Source organism: Harpia harpyja, chromosome 6 (genome assembly GCF_026419915.1).
Source record: "Harpia harpyja isolate bHarHar1 chromosome 6, bHarHar1 primary haplotype, whole genome shotgun sequence".
In the NCBI taxonomy this organism is placed as follows: Eukaryota; Metazoa; Chordata; class Aves; order Accipitriformes; family Accipitridae; genus Harpia; species Harpia harpyja.
The window spans coordinates 37,652,136-37,669,957 of record NC_068945.1 but is presented as its reverse complement, the minus strand read 5'-3'; the positions used below and the strand labels follow the sequence as shown (position 1 = coordinate 37,669,957).

At 41.4% G+C, this 17,822-nt stretch overlaps 1 protein-coding gene across 2 annotated transcripts in view; it reads left to right on the top strand.

Annotated features, from left to right (window-relative positions):
• The window catches only part of PDZRN4 (PDZ domain containing ring finger 4), a 254,796-nt gene extending 241,279 nt beyond the window's left edge, over nucleotides 1–13,517 (top strand). For both annotated transcript variants that reach the window (XM_052790608.1, XM_052790609.1), the window contains 3 exons: nucleotides 879–980; nucleotides 4,417–4,533; nucleotides 11,357–13,517. In XM_052790608.1, coding sequence (XP_052646568.1) covers nucleotides 879–980; nucleotides 4,417–4,533; nucleotides 11,357–12,883 — 1,746 coding nt within the window. In that variant the 3' untranslated portion in view covers nucleotides 12,884–13,517. The remainder of the gene's footprint in view (nucleotides 1–878; nucleotides 981–4,416; nucleotides 4,534–11,356) is intronic.
• The last annotated feature ends 4,305 nt before the right edge of the window (nucleotides 13,518–17,822 follow it).

Below are 17,822 nucleotides of genomic sequence, written 5' to 3'. Positions count from 1 at the left end.
CTTTGAAATCAAACCCTTACAAAATTTTATTTCCCCCAAATATTCAGATCCCTCTGTCTTCCAGTTTTGTTTTCACCCATTTTCAAATAGACCAAGTTTTTTTTTTTGTTGCTACAATGAGAATAATCCACTTCTTGTGCTGTGAACTGGACAAAACCAAATACGTATGGAAAATAAGATTTCTATTTGATTCCCTCAATAAAGGGTTTGGACAATGCAAAAAGTGTTTGTTACCATGTAGTCATGGACGTGGCTGGTTTAGTGAGGTGACAGATAGGAGGAAGGTAGCGAGAAAAGCACATTCGCATTGGAGAACCACTTTTATTTTGATAAGGGGGATACATATGTTTTGTGTGGTTCTGGATACTAAGCTGTCCACACAAATATGAAATGATTAAATGGAGCGGCAATAAGCAGTGGCCTGTAAGTATTGCCTGGTGAGAGATAATACTGTAGCTCTCTAATTGGCTCACTACCAGCATACAGTGTGACTGATTTCATCTGTAGCATTACCAGTCTTGCTTCCACCAGCACTATTATCTCAGAGTGACACTTCCATTACTCTGAACGGAGAAAGATGAACGTCACCTGTCAAGGGCTGGTTAATTGTGTTGCTAGATGTATGTTACCAGGGCGCAGGTTGGACATTTATGAACATAACTGCTTCCTCTGATGTCCACCATCCTTCAACGATCGATACAGCTCTTACAGTAAGCGCATAATTGAGTGAAGGCACTTACCACTGAGGGGCTGAAGATGAGCCCGTTGCGCGAGTTTCATTGTCCATACATTCAGCACAAATGAGCTGATATCTGCCCTTTATTGTGTGTTGCTTTGTGGAAATAGAAACTAATGTGCCACTTTCATTTGTTTTCTAGATAAATGGCCAAGAGGTCCAGAATCGGGAAGAGGCAGTGGCATTGCTCTCCAGCGAAGAATGCAAGAAAATTGTGTTGCTGGTCGCAAGACCGGAGATGCAGGTTAGACTAAATAGGTGCACTGAGCCAGAACCTGGGTTATACTGTACATTCACTGTCACTGTAAGTAATGAACTGCTGAGAAATAGGAATGTCAAAGTTCTTGACAAAAGGAGGAAACAGATAATTGCTGAGCTTTGACCCTGTTTAACCAACAAAGAAAATAACATGGTGTTACTAGGGCTTGTTTTCCCCAAACTAAGCAATTGCTTTGCAGCACGCAGAGTAAGTAGGTATACAAATCAGGCTGGCAGCACTAGTATGACATTAGTAAAATATGAAGTAGAACTTGAAAACTATGTATTACTCATTAGATGGTTCTATTTGTTCTGGGGGTAAATTTCCCATACTTACCTCACTCATTTATAGGAACTTACACAAAGCTGTAGTTGGCCATCAGTGATGTCTCTTTTTATCCTATGCGCTTATAAGCAGGCATGTAAACTATTCATTTATGTACCAATTATGGGACTTTCACTACAATACCATTCAGCAAACCTGGATCTAATTGTTTTCAAAGCAACTTGGCCACAAAAATGTGCTTGTATCTTGGGAGGTGCATTTTCAAAAGCTTTTAGAAACATTTCTATGGTTTTAAACATAAAACGATGCCAATGCCAAGAATCTTGCCATGCCAAGAATTTTTTATATCATTGCAGGGGGCATATGTTAGGTTGATCATCAGACTAAAGGAAAGGTAGAGTGGAAGGAGAATACTGTTTGTACTTCCCTTTATATTCTGTTTATAGGCCATTGCAAAGCAAAAGACAATATATTGTCACTGTTCTCTCCATCTGCCAACAATTCAGAGTTGGTTATGTTGCCATTTGTCTCTCATGCTATTGATCTCATATTCTCAGTCTCGCTAGCTGCATGCTTTGTATAAATTAAATTGAGTAAGTGTAATTCAGTGCCACTTGGAATCTCTACTTGCATACGGTAGTTATAAAAGATTCACAGTTTCAGCATTCATTTCCTTTATGTTTTTCAGGAATCTAAACATTTCCCATAAAACCAGTGACACAGTACAGCAAAAAAAGCCATGTGTCAGTTTGTATTGCAAAATTGTAGCCCTCACTGGAAGTTGCAGAAGTTTTGAAAGAGTTGTTTCAATATTATTCTTACTATTTTTCACTGGGATTTTGTTTTTCAGTAGGGAACAGAAACCCACCCACTTATAAAATACATGCCCAGGGAAAGTTCATTCCCTGTATTTGTTTAGACTAGTCAACATGAAAAAGTTACATCAATATGAGATAAGGGGTTCCTTGGCTGTACCAATATAGCTTCCCATGTGGATGCTCCTTTCAAATTATAGAAGTGTGTTTTGGTTTGGGTTGGGGCTTTGGTGTTGGTTTTTTTGTTTATGTGTTTTAAGAACATATCCGTACAAAACTGAAGAAAAAGCCATAGTATGTCAGAAATCAAGCTGTCCACAAACTGGTTTCTGCTAGTTGTGTTGCTTTGACTCTGGTAAAAGACAGCAGGATTAAGCAGGCTTTTATTTCTAGATAGAAGATGGTAATGGCAGTATTGTAATCTTGAAGGGTGACTGCTGAGCACATTCATTTGGTAACAGGGAAGAAAACCTTCTCTGACCATTTATTTGCGCAGTGAATACCGATGAATAATTAAGTTTTGAAACAGAGCACCGGAGGAGCACACAGCCTTTGTTTAATATGTAAACAAATGGCACAGGCATGTGCGTTCATATGCGTGTATGTGCACACAGTGTATGTAGTGCACATGTATACTAAGCCATATACTATTTTTATTCTAAAAGCTGTAACAGAAGCATTCCCATTAGTTAGGTACTGGGTCTGCCACAATCAAAGCAGAAGATTTGCCCAAGTGAGATTCATCTTCCATCCTCCAGCTTTGTTAATCTCTGCAGTTCCCTGAAATGAGGGAAGTTCAACTGCGTCCTTTATGGTAGAGGAAGGCTGTGTTTGTGCTTTCCTTGAGAAAAAAAAGCAAACAAGACAAGTAAACAAAACTAGTGGCCAGTACCAGATGTTTCAGAGAATGGTTTGAAAGTCCCATTAAGGACAAACATAAAAATTACGTGTCCTCAAGAAAAAAAGCCTCCTTCTAATCCCAAACTGTTAGAGGCTGTCTTTGCCAAGGGAAATGGCAAAAGGCTTAATGTTCTTTATAAGAGGAAAGAGTTCATTGGCACGGGCAAAAACACATCAGAGCTTGTGACGGAAACAGTGGTTTCCTGCCAGTATTCAGTCAGAAGTACCACAGAGCATCAATCCCTCCTTGTGCGGCTTTGAACTACTACCTGCTGGTTTGGTGTAACATTTCTGACCGGCATCTGTGGCCAGACCTCTCCTGGCTTTGAGGCAGTGGTACTTCTGCTGGTGGTGTTGGCCTGTGTCACATTGCTCTTGCTGTCTTGGGACATGAATAGTTGGCATTCTTGTAATTGTCTAATGCCGAGACTTTTACCTTTTAGCATCTTTTTGTCAGCTTCTTCCTCTTGTTTCCTTCACCAGCAACAAAACAATCAGTGTTTCCTTCTGCCACGATCTTGTCGTTATAGCCAGGATTGCCACTGACCAATATTTTCCTTTTCGATGCAGCATGCTATCCAGCAAGAGATTACAGATACAAATGGGTGTGTGCCACATGCACTCATGTGCGCAATGAACAAAATGGGAAGAATAGCTTTTTAGGCCGGGGTGCCTGTTTTATCAGTTTAGAAAGATGTGAAGGGTGCAAAGTGGGTGCGGGAAGAGGATATACTCACTTGACAGAAAACGTAGCATCCCCTCCTGTCCTTTTTTCAACACTGTCTTCACCAAATGTCAAAGTATTGTTTTACACTTGGGGGAAAAAAAAACCAAACAGATAAGCCTTGCTTCCAGGCACACAGCGAGAACAAAAATAACCTCCCTTCAAGTCACCGCATCTTTCTGTCACCCTACTCTGTTTGTTTGTTTACCTGGAAGATCAATGGGAAAACGGTGACAGAAACACAACATAAGGTTTCTATTGAGGTGGCAGCAGCAGGGCACAGCGCTGGGACAGAGGTTGTTAGAGGAAAGAGCCCAGTTGCCTCCTGGCCCTATTAGTAACGTTGCGGCTCTTTCAGTGCGGGGGCTCTCGGCGGTAATGAACATGACAGCTTCAGGATTATGTGCTGCGCCTTTCATACCTTTTGAAAGGAAATAATGTCTGTGCTGTGCAGTCTCCTTCATTACGAGAGAAAATCAGTCATACTGTTTCAAGAAAGGATAAAAGGCATAAGAGTCCCATTTTTTTTATCCTTCTTTTTCTTCTTCTGCTTTTGAGACACGAACTCCTACTGCCTGGCTTTCTGAAGAGAATCATTAGGATAAAAAGGACTAGTCAAGCATTGCCATTTGGGTTTACCCTGTTTTAGCATGTGTCCTTGCTAAGATAATATAATGTACTAATGTATTCTTTGCAGCTGGAGGAAGGGTGGCTGGATGATGAAAGGAATGAATTCTTAGAGGAGTTAAACTTGGAAATGTTGGAAGAGCAGCATAATGAAGCGATGCAGTACACAGCGAACGAGGTGGAGCAGGTAGGACTGCTACTAAACGCATCATTTGAAATTTTGCTAGGTATACTTTTTTATTAAGAGAGAATAAAACAGTACACTGTAAAATGGAGTCAAAGGCTTCGGTAGAATTCTTTAAAATGCTGTGAACTCTGGCACACTGTAGGTAAGGAAAAGGAGAACAATAGGTGCTTAGGCCCAGTATGACAAGACAGCAGACAATTTAGGAGGCTATGATAAGTGCAGATTTCTCATTTTCTCTGAACTCTCAGAATAATATTGCTTTCCTTTTTTAATTCTGAAGTGTTTGGCGTTTATGTTGTTATATTTTATTTCAAGGAGGTTTTCTTAATGAATTGCATCAGTGTAGCACCTAGAGCTCCAAGCTGGGATAGGTGCCCCTCTTGTTGTGTGCATGCAAGGTATGAACCAGCCCTTGCAGCAGAGAGCTTGCAAAACAAGATGGAAGAGATGTTTAAAATAAACAACAGGTGTTTTGGTAATACAAGTGTATTTTTCTTATACCGACAGCACACAGCTCGGCATTTGTTTTGTTAATGGAGACAAATAAGCATATTGTTAGCATAGTCTCAGCTTGCTGCTATCCCGACTTTTACCTGCCCATATGTGCTGTAAGCTGTGTGACTGTGGCAAAGAGGCATGTGCACCCCCAGCCATACAGTTTTGTCAAGGGACGGGTCTTCTCAGTTGTACTTCATTGTGGAAGGCATAAGTGACCTTATCCACTCCTGGATCAGATGATCTGTCAGCATGCACACCTGTGCACAGCCAAAGAAATAAAATCCAGCTCCATCTCCTGGCTTCTGCATATATGCAGCTGGGGAGAAACTGTTTTTCCACCCACAGAAATCTGTGATTTACAATATTTTCCCCATTCTGAATTGCTCGAAAGCAGAGCCTGAGGCATTTTTCTTTGAAGCAAAGAGGGGGAGAAAGACTATGCGAGCCTTCCTTCTTCTGGAAACCCGGGAGCTTATTTGGCTAACAGGAGACCTGGCTTCAAGTACCTCACCGCTTGGTCCACATTGGGGGCCTGAACGTGCATCTAGCCTCTTTCCTCCCCACCTCCCTTCCAGCCTCGAGGCTGGGCTGTCGACTAGGTGATAGCTCCTATTAAAGCTCTTCACTGTACATAAATTAAGTATTCATTGGGACAGAGACACTGACAGAATAATTAAGTCAATTATCTGGAATATGATAGATCAGATTACAAATCCTTGATCTTATAAGCATTTAGTTATTTACACAATGTGAAATAACTGCAGGGTCAGAGGTGAAGGAGGCCTTGTAACAGGATTTATAGTAGCCTTTTAGTTACGACCCTCTTTTGCAGGCAGTGAGCCAAGCCTCAGTTTCCCAGGTTAAATGTGCTAACTGCTGCACTGCTAGCTACTTTGAACTGATATTTGGCATCTTGTCTATTTTTTTGACCACAAATTTTATCTTGGATAGCAAAAGATTTCCTGTCAGAAAGAACACTTGTTCTTTGCAAAGCAATTCCCTTTGCACAGTGACATTTTCACACAAACACCCACTTCTGGTAGAAATTCTTGATCAGGTCTATCTACAAACCCCTCCTAGCCCCTCTCACGACGTGTTGGGACCTCTGAAATTACTTCACAGTTGTGACCTTCCACTCCCGAGTTCTTGTCAAACTTTGGCTTTTTCACTGAATTTGGGTTGCGGAGAATGTTAATTATTGAACAGTGATGTTCTGTGAAGTGATTTCACAGAACCCATTGAGATTGTTTATTCCCCACTGGGATTTTATACTATGGATAATTTTTTTTCCCCTACTGAAATTTTATATTACTGTAGAAGAGAGCTACACTTGAAAAAATTATGGTCACTTGTGCTCTGTCGGTGTCTGACGTTGGGTTGCATGAAGTAATTCTAGGACAGCCAGACATTTCTTTGCCCTTCTGAAGAGTAATCGAATCAACCAAATGCAGCTTGGTGTGTAATGGGGCGTCAGTAATTTGTGACAGCTGCTGTCTCTCTAGGCTCTATGTAGTGACTCAGCAAGTCGGAAAACTGGTTCTTTACTCCTTGTTAGGCTGGGAAACCTAGCAGTTTCCTGAGGTGAATCACATAATCCTTTGCAGCAATGAAACCGCTTTCATTGCAGCTGCCAGTGGCCAAGCTGAGTATCTTCAAGCTCCCCAGCTGGCCGTGGAGATTTCGCTCCAATGCCAGCCTTGATTTTTGTGAACCAAAACACGGTCCTTTGGCTTCATAATCATCTGTCATCATGAATCTTGTGAGCTGCAGGATTGAATGCACACTATAGCAGAACATCCTTCCAAATATGAGTCTGTTTTACAGAATGCCATTTTAACATTTAGTGTGACCTGTCACAGAAAAAAATGGTACAGTTTGTAATAGAAGAATCAAGTAGATAGTCATGTCTTTTCTGTATGTTTTTGAGCCACTCTATAGAATTCAATCAAGAATTGTATCTTCTCTGTATAGAATAGTCCAATAAACCTCAAGGAAAGATGTAATTCTCCATTTTTTAGAACTCATTGTATTCCTTCCCCTTTACAACTTTGTGGTTCATTGTGCAGCAGAGATAACTTTCAGACAAATACCATACATTTGCCATGCAGAAATTCTTTTTGGTATCATGGAATATATCAAAACCTATTAAGAAGAGAAAGAATCAGATAAAAAAATTTCATTCTAGTTCATTCAAAGCTGAAGTACAGTGAAAATACCTGGGGGAAATTCTTTTTTGAGAGAGGCCTGTTTTAAAAGAACAGCATTGTTTGCAGAAGAGCATGTTCCCTTTTAGTGCACCAGTGAAATCAATCCCAATCTTCCCTCGTGGCTGGAATACCTCATGGTTAGCCTGCCACTGGAGATTCCTCTCGCTGTGGTCAGTCATCCTCTCGCTGTCAGAGACTGACCGGAGAGCCCAGCGGCTCTGTTTATTAAACCCTTTGACTGAATCTCACTGCCTTCAGACTTTAGTAGCAGTCTGGGTTTTGCATCCCAATATACATTGTAAATTGTAAAATGAGAATAGAACAGTGCCTGAATTCCTCCAAGATTAGCCACTTTATAGGCATCAATGCTTGCTGGAGCTGAAATGCAAAATCTTTTGAGGTTCATTTATTGCTTGATTGTACGCACCGCCAGGTTTGCCTTCTCATTATCTGAGTTCTCACTGCAAAGATGAGGCCTAAGGAGCCCTTTGGTATTTGAAACAGAAGTAATTGTAGAAGAGATTGACAACATACGTTTGAAAACAAACACTTTGTTTGGAATAGATAATAGATAACACTGACAAAAGCAACGCACTGACAATGGAGACTCTCTCTTGTTTTTCAGAAGGGACTTAACCTGGAATTAGGCTTGCTACCTTTCAAAATAAAATTAAAACAATCTCATGCTGTAAAAGACTGCTCGGTCTGCACATGTTTAGGAGCTCTGGCAAGCATGACAAGTCCAGGACAGAAATGCCACGGGCTACCTTACTTGAATCGCAGTCGATTTTTTAAAAAATGTATCTCAAAAACATGCAGTACAATAAATATCTGTATTACTTTTCATTTTCTTAATTGACTTAGCTGCAAATATCCACATACTGAGGAAAGATTTAATGTGATATGGATGTCTGCTTTAGGTTGAGAAGAATCTGATTGTACAGGGACTTGTTTCTTCCTGACAGGGAGGGGAACCCAAAGTGACTACCTGACATTCAAGTGCCTGTACTATAGACACTTATATTTGGTCAAATCAATCCCACTCATCTGATTTCTGCTAGGCTGGAAAGATGGATTTTGCTTTGTTTACATCTTTTGTGTGTGTGTATTAATTATGGATAGTGTAACTTGAGTAGATGGCAGCGTATTATTTTCACTCAGTCTAAATCAAGTGGAAGTTGAAGGAGCAAAGTTTAAATTGTTGATAAAAGCAGTGTGGAAAACAAGAGCCACTAATTCTGAAAGTGTTGATTGCATGGGCCTGAACCGTAAAGTCTGTTTCCAACACCTATACAAATAGATACGTTAAGGGATTTTTCCACAAGTGCTCAAATATATGCCTTGGTGGTGTGGCACAATGCTGGAGACATCAGAGGAAGCTCCTGTAAGCTGTATAACTGTGCTAACACATCATGGATAAGCCACCCTCTTTAGGGGGTTAAGATGGACAGAAGTTGTGCTATGTCATCACCCTCAGGGTCAGAGAGCAGATCCCGGCCCTCCTCATTTGCTAGTGTGAATGGAGCCCTACATTTGGGACAGGCACCCAAATTCGTGGCTGTTCTGCAGCACGGCCCTCCCAGTGTCTGGTGGAGATGTTCTCCCTTGTGTCAGTAGTAAATATTTCCCAGAGCAGTAAGAAACATGGGGTGCACAGTTCAGTCGCTGGGGTGCAGTGTAGGTGACCCAGACTGGAGTCACTTCTCTGCTGAAAGGTTTTGGGGCAGAGGAGGTCGATACAAGCTGGAGGAGCTCCAAAGCAGGTGAGAGAAGGGACCAGGATAGCTTACGTAGTGGCACTCACCTGGAGGAGGTAAACTAGAAAAATATGAAATTACACCTAAATCTCCAGCATTCCTGTGAATACCCTGGCTGCTTGGCTGGTTGGGGTGCTCTTCTTTCTGGTTACTCTTGGTTTTCATAAAGAATTCTCTAGACATTGGGGGTTTTCCTCAGTGTAAAATATGACATTTTGGAACTCTTAAAAAACAGGTGATGTGGGAAAACATTGCATTCCCACTGCTTCTCCAGCTACTCCTGAAAACAGAACTAAAGTGTTGCAGCCACTTTGGAAAAATGTAACAAGAGCCTTAATAAAAAATTTTCCAATATACTGTATACACCTTCACAGCAATGCATAAGCCGAGGAAAGAAAGAATAGATGAATGATAATTATAGAACAATTCTACAATAGTTAGTTATTTAGAGTGTAATTGGTACTACCCTTCATATTGCTTTTTCCTGTGACAACAAGATACCATTGGTTTTTAGGTGGATAAGTAGAAAGATCTGAGAGGATCTTACATGGGGAAAATACATACCACTGAATTTTTAAAACTTCCAGAATTTTCATGAAAGTCTGCCTTTGTCCCTTGCAGTTTCAAAATCTAGTTTGTAGAAAATTCTGACCCAACAACATCAAGAAACATTGAACCTTTGCATGATACCTTGGATAACACTGAATACATTCTGTCCTATGGCATTTAAATTCAAGGGGTGAGTTTCTCCCCATTTGGGGAGAGTGAGAGATAGTAATTGGCACATTGCCATTGTGGCTGCCAAAGCTATCTGAGAATTATGCATTTATTGTGCATTTTGTTATCAGCTGCACTTTGTATGTGCAAAAGGATGAGCGTAAAATGTATGCTACAATTTTAAAGAGAAGATTTTCTTTGCAGGTCTTGTCTGACAACAAATTGCTAAAACATCTTTTCAGAATTGTTTAACTGGTCTTGTCACAGACACTGAATTCTCCTGGTGTGTTTCTTTCAATATTTATTTTATTCCACTATTATATTGCATTTGGGGGGTGGAGGTTATTTTTGGTTTTCTGAGACTAGGCCATTATTTTTTTCCTAACAATTGACGAGAGGAAACCAGATGAAGGGGGTATGATCATGAGGTGCGCATGAAGAGAGGAGAAAGGATGAGATAGGAGACACATTTTCATCCTGTTTTACTGTCTGTCAAAGCAGAGAACAAGGGAATTATGACAGTGGCCTCTTTCTTTGAGTTTGTTTCCTTTCACTGGGTGCACTGTACCTTTTTTCTCCCTTGATTATTACTCCCGTTATACATAATTATGCAATTATACCTCCTAAAAGAGAAATGGTGTTTGGTTGGTACTAGGTACACTTAGATATTTGGCTAACAGGCCATACAAATTGCACACTGCCTCATTCTTTGCTTATCCAGTTTGAAAAATAAAAAGTGCCTGTCTCTTCAGAGAGGTATTATCTCGCATTCTTTGAGAATATAAATAGGTTGGGAATATAAATAAGTTGGGAATATAAATAGGTTAGGTACAGTGAGTGGAGTGTGAATTAAAAAACAAGAGCCTAAAAGCTTGACATTATGTCCATGGCGAGCACTCAGTGTTGTTCTACACTTAATGGTAAAAGGGTGGTTTTATTTCTAAGGAACATAAACTCTAAGTAGGGAACAAAAATGGTCTCCAGGGATGCAATGGAGAGAGGTCTACTTGAGCAAAATCCTAGAATTCAAAATGAAGAGTCTTTCAGAAAAAGACGACTGAAAACAAGAAGTGTGAGAGGGGGCCGTGGAGGGTCTAGTGGAGCAGGCTAGTCCTCCGTAGGCTTCAACCCTGCCCGCCTCCATGGAGCAAACAAGGAGTTCACTTGTTAAAAAAAAGCAGTATCTTTTTGCACCCTCTTAGATGGTACTAGTCATTGTTTGATTGGCTGCTTGCTCTATTTTTTTGAAGTGATACCAGTACTGAAGCTTTTTCCCAAGTTTGAGAAGATTTCAGCTCCGTCAGTCTCTGGCCATAATCCAGAATCAAAAACAGTGCACCATCTGGTGATCATTATCTTTAAGCGCTGCAAAGAGATGGCTTAGCTAGAGAGGGAAATATTTCTTTCCGGACTTTAGAAGATATGTCACTAGTGCTGTAATTCATCTATTCCACTCGGTATGGCCACTGCAGCATGACTCTCAGAAATGTTTAAAAGCTATGAGCAGTAGGAGTGCTGTTTGGTGATCTGTTTTAATTCAGCTTAAATCAGATCCCAGCTGTTTAAGCAAAACAGAGCTGGAAAATATTCTCATGTAATACGGTCTGCATTTGATAATCATTTTGGTTTGCTCACTTTTTTTAGCCAAAGAAACATGAAGAGGAGGATGGCACTACAGACACTGCAACCTCATCATCCAACAATCATGAGAAGGACAGTGGGGTGGGACCTACAGATGAAAGTCTGCGTAATGACGAGAGCTCGGAGCAAGAAAACGCACCTGAGGAGCAGAACAGCACTACCCTGCAGAGCAAACGGGAGCTGGGCCACAGCCAAGATACGTTGGGAAGTGTAGAGCTCCAGTGCAATGAAAGCTTTGTGTCTGGGGAATACATTGAATCGGATTTCATAGGAAACCCAGAGGAGGAATGTGAGAGGTTTCGGCAGCTGTTGGAACTGAAGTGCAAGATTCGAAACCACGGGGAGTATGACCTGTATTACTCGAGCAGCATGATAGAGTGCAACAGGAGAGAGCAAGATGGAGTGGAGCATGAGCTGCAGCTACTCAATGAGGAACTGAGGAACATTGAACTTGAATGTCAGAATATTATGCAAGCTCATCGGCTCCAAAAGGTGAGGGATCAGTATGGAGACATTTGGGCTTTGCATGACGAAGGGTTCAGGAATTACAACACCAGCATAGATGTACAAAGAGGCAAACTGGATGACATCATGGAGCACCCAGAGAAGTCTGACAAGGACAGCTCCAGCGCCTACAACACGGCTGAAAGTTGCAGGAGCACTCCGCTGACAGTGGAGCGATCCCCCGATAACTCTCTCCAGAGGATGATCAGCATAACCAACAGGAAAAACCTGAGGAGCACAGTTGTGGCTAATCAGTCATCCTCAGGACAAAGCAACAGGGAGACAACCTCAGCCAAAACCAAACCCACTGAGCAAAACGGTGCTGCTGAGAATGCGGTGCTGGCATCAGAAAGCAGCAAATTCACAGACCAGGAAAAGCAGAGCAGCGAGCACATTCCCTACCTGTCTCCATATCACAGCTCTTCGTACAGGTACGGGAATATACCTGCTCATGCAAAGCATTATCAAAGCTATATGCAACTGATCCAGCAGAAGTCTGCTGTGGAGTACGCCCAGAGCCAGCTCAGCCTGGTGAGCATGTGCAAAGACTCGCAGAAGTGTGCGGAGCCCAAGATGGAATGGAAAGTGAAAATAAGGAGTGATGGGACAAGGTACATCACAAAGAGACCAGTTCGAGACAGAATCCTGAAGGAACGTGCCTTAAAAATTAAAGAGGAGCGCAGTGGGATGACGACAGATGATGATACGATGAGCGAGATGAAGATGGGTCGCTACTGGAGCAAAGAAGAGCGGAAGCAGCATTTGGTGCGAGCTAAGGAGCAGAGGAGGCGGCGGGAGTTCATGATGAGGAGCAGGCTGGAGTGTCTTAAGGAAAGTCCACAGAGTGGCAGCGAGGGCAAAAAGGAAATTAACATTATTGAACTGAGTCACAAAAAGATGATGAAAAAGAGAAACAAGAAAATCTTGGACAACTGGATGACAATCCAAGAACTGATGACACACGGTGCTAAATCTCCAGATGGCACAAGAGTGCACAATGCCTTTTTGTCAGTTACTACCGTATGAACGCAACTTCTTTCAGAGAGTATACTACCAGTTTAGGTAGAGTACGATTGCCTCGTTCAATGTGGCATTTTTATATATTTCGTGACTGTTCATAGTTTGACCTTTTTTGTAAGCAAAATTACCTGGTAATTTTTCATTTGTTTTTCATATAACGGTACCTTCTTTATCTGGCAGTCTTTCTTTATCCTGCAATATATTCATATTATTCATTTGTAGAAAAAAAAAAAAAAGAAAAAGAAAAGCAAAACAAAAAAAGTGGAGAAGCCAATTAATTTCTTAACCTAATACATAGCCTGTAAGTTAAGATCTGGATTTATTTCTCTAGTTTTCATTTTTTCTACTTTAGTAACAATACAATACCAAACCAAAACGCTTTATACTGTATCCTTGGCTTAACAAGTTTTAACATTTTACATCTTAGATTGCATCTGTTTATAAATCATATGCCACATCCCATCGTATAGATAAGAATGACATTTTTCCAACTACACATTGTACAGTACATTTAATCTGTAAATTGCAACTGTATTTGTCCAAGTAAAGTGTAGGTGGGCAATTCTCCTGTGTTATGTAGTGGCATTGGTCATGTAGCTGGGCAGTATGTGATAATTGTGAAGATGAAAGAGAAATAAATTATTGCTTATCTTTAAGAAAAAAAAAGTCAAGAGTTCTTTGATTTAAATTGAGCATTTGCCTTTAAAGTATGAGTCATTTCACTATGCATGATATTTACAGCATATAAAGATTTCAAAAACATGGGGGACAATTCCATAAACTAGTTCTTATGAATTAGCATTTCATTTTGCAGAATGTATAGCAGTGAGTGGGTCTCTCTGGCTTTTTCTTACCTGCTATTACTATTTGGTTGCTTGATTCATTGATACATTACTGTGTTGTATGCTGTCAGGTAACCACTGTGTGTCCTTTCCCTGGTTGAGCTTGATATTTGTTCTACACACAGAAACCATAAACAAAGCATCTACCTAACTTGAGCCAAATCTCGTGCAAGAAAAACTAGCAGTGGCTGTCGCTGACATTTTCATAGAAGGTGAGTTAAGGAAAAATAGAGAATGAAAAGCAACTAAATGACGTAAGGGTTTAACTTTATTGTTGAGGACCATCCAAGTCTTTTAGAAGAGCCCCAGTGGGAGCTGGCTGGGGTTCAGGAGCGAGGGCAACTTGCTGTCTGGGTGCCTGATGGAGTCCTTGTCTCTCCACGCAGCAGAGGCACCTCAGCTGCCACTGGGGCATCTTCTGAGCTGCTGCTGCTGCTGGCAGTGCAGTGATGAGTTACGGCAAGCTGAAATGACTGCTCTTGGGCAGTCAGCGGGGTTGAAGACTTTGCCTAGACTTTGCCCATTTTTGTTGTCCCTGCGCATGACTCCCAGCAGTTCCTAACTGATGGGAGTGCTTTTGATAGCAGGATTAGGTGCTGAAGTCACTTGGCATCAGGCTTTAAAAGATATGCTTAAAGATGCAGAAAGGCACATTACGGTATTTCCAAATTATCTAATTCTGGAAATCAGTCATTTGTTTTCTAACCACTTTTGGCACCAGTAGGCATTGGCAGTGCTCTCTGCATATCCAGGCATGTAAATACCGTAAGAACACTGCTCCCCAAGTGCTTAAGAAAATTATGCCACTACAGTTCACAGTTTGATAATCAGAAAATTCTCCCCACCAGACTCAGGGAAACATCATGTTAAATCCTCGCTAAACATACAGCTGTTCATGTGCAATGAAAAATACTTCCACTGTTTCCCATTAAATTAGAAAAAGTCTGGCATCCAAGGCCAGAAAGGATCACAGGGTGATACAGTATTGCTTCAAGGGGCTACTACCAGATTGTCCCTCCAGCTGAGCCAGGGAATTGTCTTTGACCAACCTAAGTCATCTAGAAAGGTACACATTCTTCTTCTGGAGACATCAAAGCACAGCGATTTGGCTGTTTCCCTCGTTGCATTCCAGTGATCACACTTGTAAAAACAGGTCTCATTCCTAATCAGACTTCAGCTGCCATCAGCTCCAGATAACAGCTACTGTTGTGCCTTTCCCTTAGACACAGTGCTTACTATTTTCTTCCCATTATTAAATCATGACTCAGAGCTCCTCTCAAACTATTACGACACCCAAATTCAGAGGACAACATGAATCTTCAGAAAATGTAGTATCATTATTTCATCACTGAGAAATAAAAGCAGGACAATCCATGTCTAATTAGAGAAAAGACCTAACTGGATGGGGTGGGGGAATTAAGTAATAAAGAATAATTAGAGAAACAAATAAACAATATTTGTAGTGACAATATATTAATAGGCTGTAAATGGAAATGCATCCAAATCTGAGATCTGTCAAAATCTAGTGAGAGACGAAGAGAAGACTGAGAGGTGATACAGTAATACTGCTGGTGGCACACCGTGACGTGGTTTCTAGCTCGGCACACACCTGCCAGAGCCTAGCCACCTTCTCCCTCCTTCTTCACCTGCTGGAATCGGCACATCCCTGCCCAATCCTTCATCCGGGGGATTTCCACCAGCCCATGGTTTTCTTAACTACAGTTATTAAGGGACATTTCCTTTCTTCCCTAAGCAGTCTTTGGGAGAAGCAGTGTTGTGTTTTGCCCTGATGAAATGCCTCGAGTGTGGAAAACAAAGACGCGACCCCAGAGCAGGGCTGCGAGGCCACCCGGGTGGTGATGCGGAGGGGCTGAAGGGCAGGCGAGTGTTTTACTGCTCACTGCTCTCAGCTGGTTTCTCTGCAGGGCAGGACCCGGCATTGCGCTCCTTCATCCCAGCAGCTCTTTATCAGCAAAATCCAAGGCTGAAATCCCACATGCCGTTTATTCCTGCATATACTTTTTTCCAAATGTCATAATTTTTAATGAGGAAAATAACATTTTAGCACCAAGGCAAATTAAAAGAGGAGAAACAAAATACATTTCATGTTGTCATAAATCCTTAAAGATAAAAGACTTGTTTGTTGTGAGAACTATTTTTTTTTTCATATGAAGGAACATAAAAATAAAAATGCTTTCCAACTGGAACAAGACCAGATCTTGCTTAAGAGGATTGCTTGCAGTTCTGGGATAAAGAGCAAAAGGCAGGGAAGAGGAGCTGCATAGGTGTGTTATGGCCATGTCACTGCTGGGGAAGGAGTTAATGTCCCACTTGTCCTTCCCCCAACCCTGGTACCCAGCTGAGACCAGTGGGAGGTAATTTTTCCTATGAAGCCGGCAAGATTGCCTTGTAAAAAGAGTTATCTTGTATCACTTGACAACTGTATTGCCAGCTGATTTAGGAGCATTGCTCACCATAAATAAGGTTAAAATCTGTGGGATCCCTGGATCTTCCTCTCCGATGTAAGTATTCTTAAAGGGAAAATGGTATTTTTGGTATGATCTTGACAATAAACTAAACCTACTGCATCAGATTATTATGTTTTTCAAAAGAAGGAAACTGATGACACTATCTGAATTGAACAAGAGCAATCAGAGATGAAATCTAGTCTGTGCTCGATGCATTGCCCTGTAAGAGGGCTACGAGGATCTCAGAAGAGATGATACAGCAACTTTAACATTATGCTTTCTGAACTTGTGGGGATTGAATTATTCATTAATATCATGACGCCTGACTTTTTATTTAACTAATGTTCATTTCCAACCCCCATTTCTTGGTACAAATTATAGAACAGCACCCTTGGTGCATGACATGGCTTCGGTGCTAAAATATTTCCTGACTCAAGCCTGGAATTACTCCAGGTTTTGTTTTACTTGGGTTCTTAACCTTTAAGCTGCTAATCACAAACATGTATGTGCTAAGTGTTCTATTAATATCCATCTTATGGACCTACTGTTTTTTCAGAGCATTAAATGCTCTTGAGGAACCAGGATGAAATGAATGTGATGGGGGCGGGCATTTGGCTAAAGCAAAACAGAGCAGCTGTCATAAACTTGGTGGTGTTACTCTATGAGAGAGGCCGTTTGGCTAATGCCTGCTGGAAGAGAAAGGATATTGCAGAGGGATCGTGAGCAAGTTTGTTTTTTTTTCTTTAAATGCCTTTGCTCTGAAGCACGTTTCTTTGTTTAAAGAAGAGCATTCCCCTTGGATGGCTATATGCTGCATTTGTGAGGCTAAGCACTTTGCTCCACTTTTTAGTTACAGGTAACTGCATCATGTATAGATTTTGCCCAGGTTTTCAGATGTCATTAATCTTGCCTTAATGTCAACTCCTACACGGACAGCTGACTGGTTTTGGATGGTGCCTCTGAGATGAGGCACAACCTGGGGTTTTGGGATGCATGTGGCAAGGCAGCCAGCCCCAGCATAGTGCTTGGGCCCTTCTCGAGAGCAAGCGGGTTCCTGTCCTCCTGGGCAAAGGGTCCAGCTCTTGTTGCAAGAGCCTTCAGCTATGTGCACCTTCTCCTGCTCCTGGCAGTTAAGGATCTTGACTTCTCTGAACCAACTCATCTGGTTCTGAGCCAGGAAAAATGGCATTTGTGTAGTGGTTCAAAACATTGATACCAGTGAGGTTAAGAAGTGAAATTATTTTGTTGTAAAGATTGCTTAGATGGTGAAGACTACTTGACAAACAGAAACTGTTTGGGCAGTGAGCCACGTTAGACACATACACCTTTTGGGCTTGTGGGGTTTTTTACAAAGAAGAAGAAGTAGCTCAAAGGAAGGGATTGTCTCGTATACCATTGTCAGTGTTACAGCTGTGGGTAGTGGGGCTGAGCTACAGGCATGATGTTGACTACTGATATGAACTGTAAAGTAAAACTGACAGTTGAGTTACATCCAGATGTATGTGCTGCTTTTCACACTCACTAGACCATGGGGAGGGGGAGAGCACAGGATCAAGTCCTCACTCATGTCAATATTCCCTGCTGAAAGCTGCTTTCTTGAGTAAAAGTACAAAGATGTACCAAAACAGTATCCTC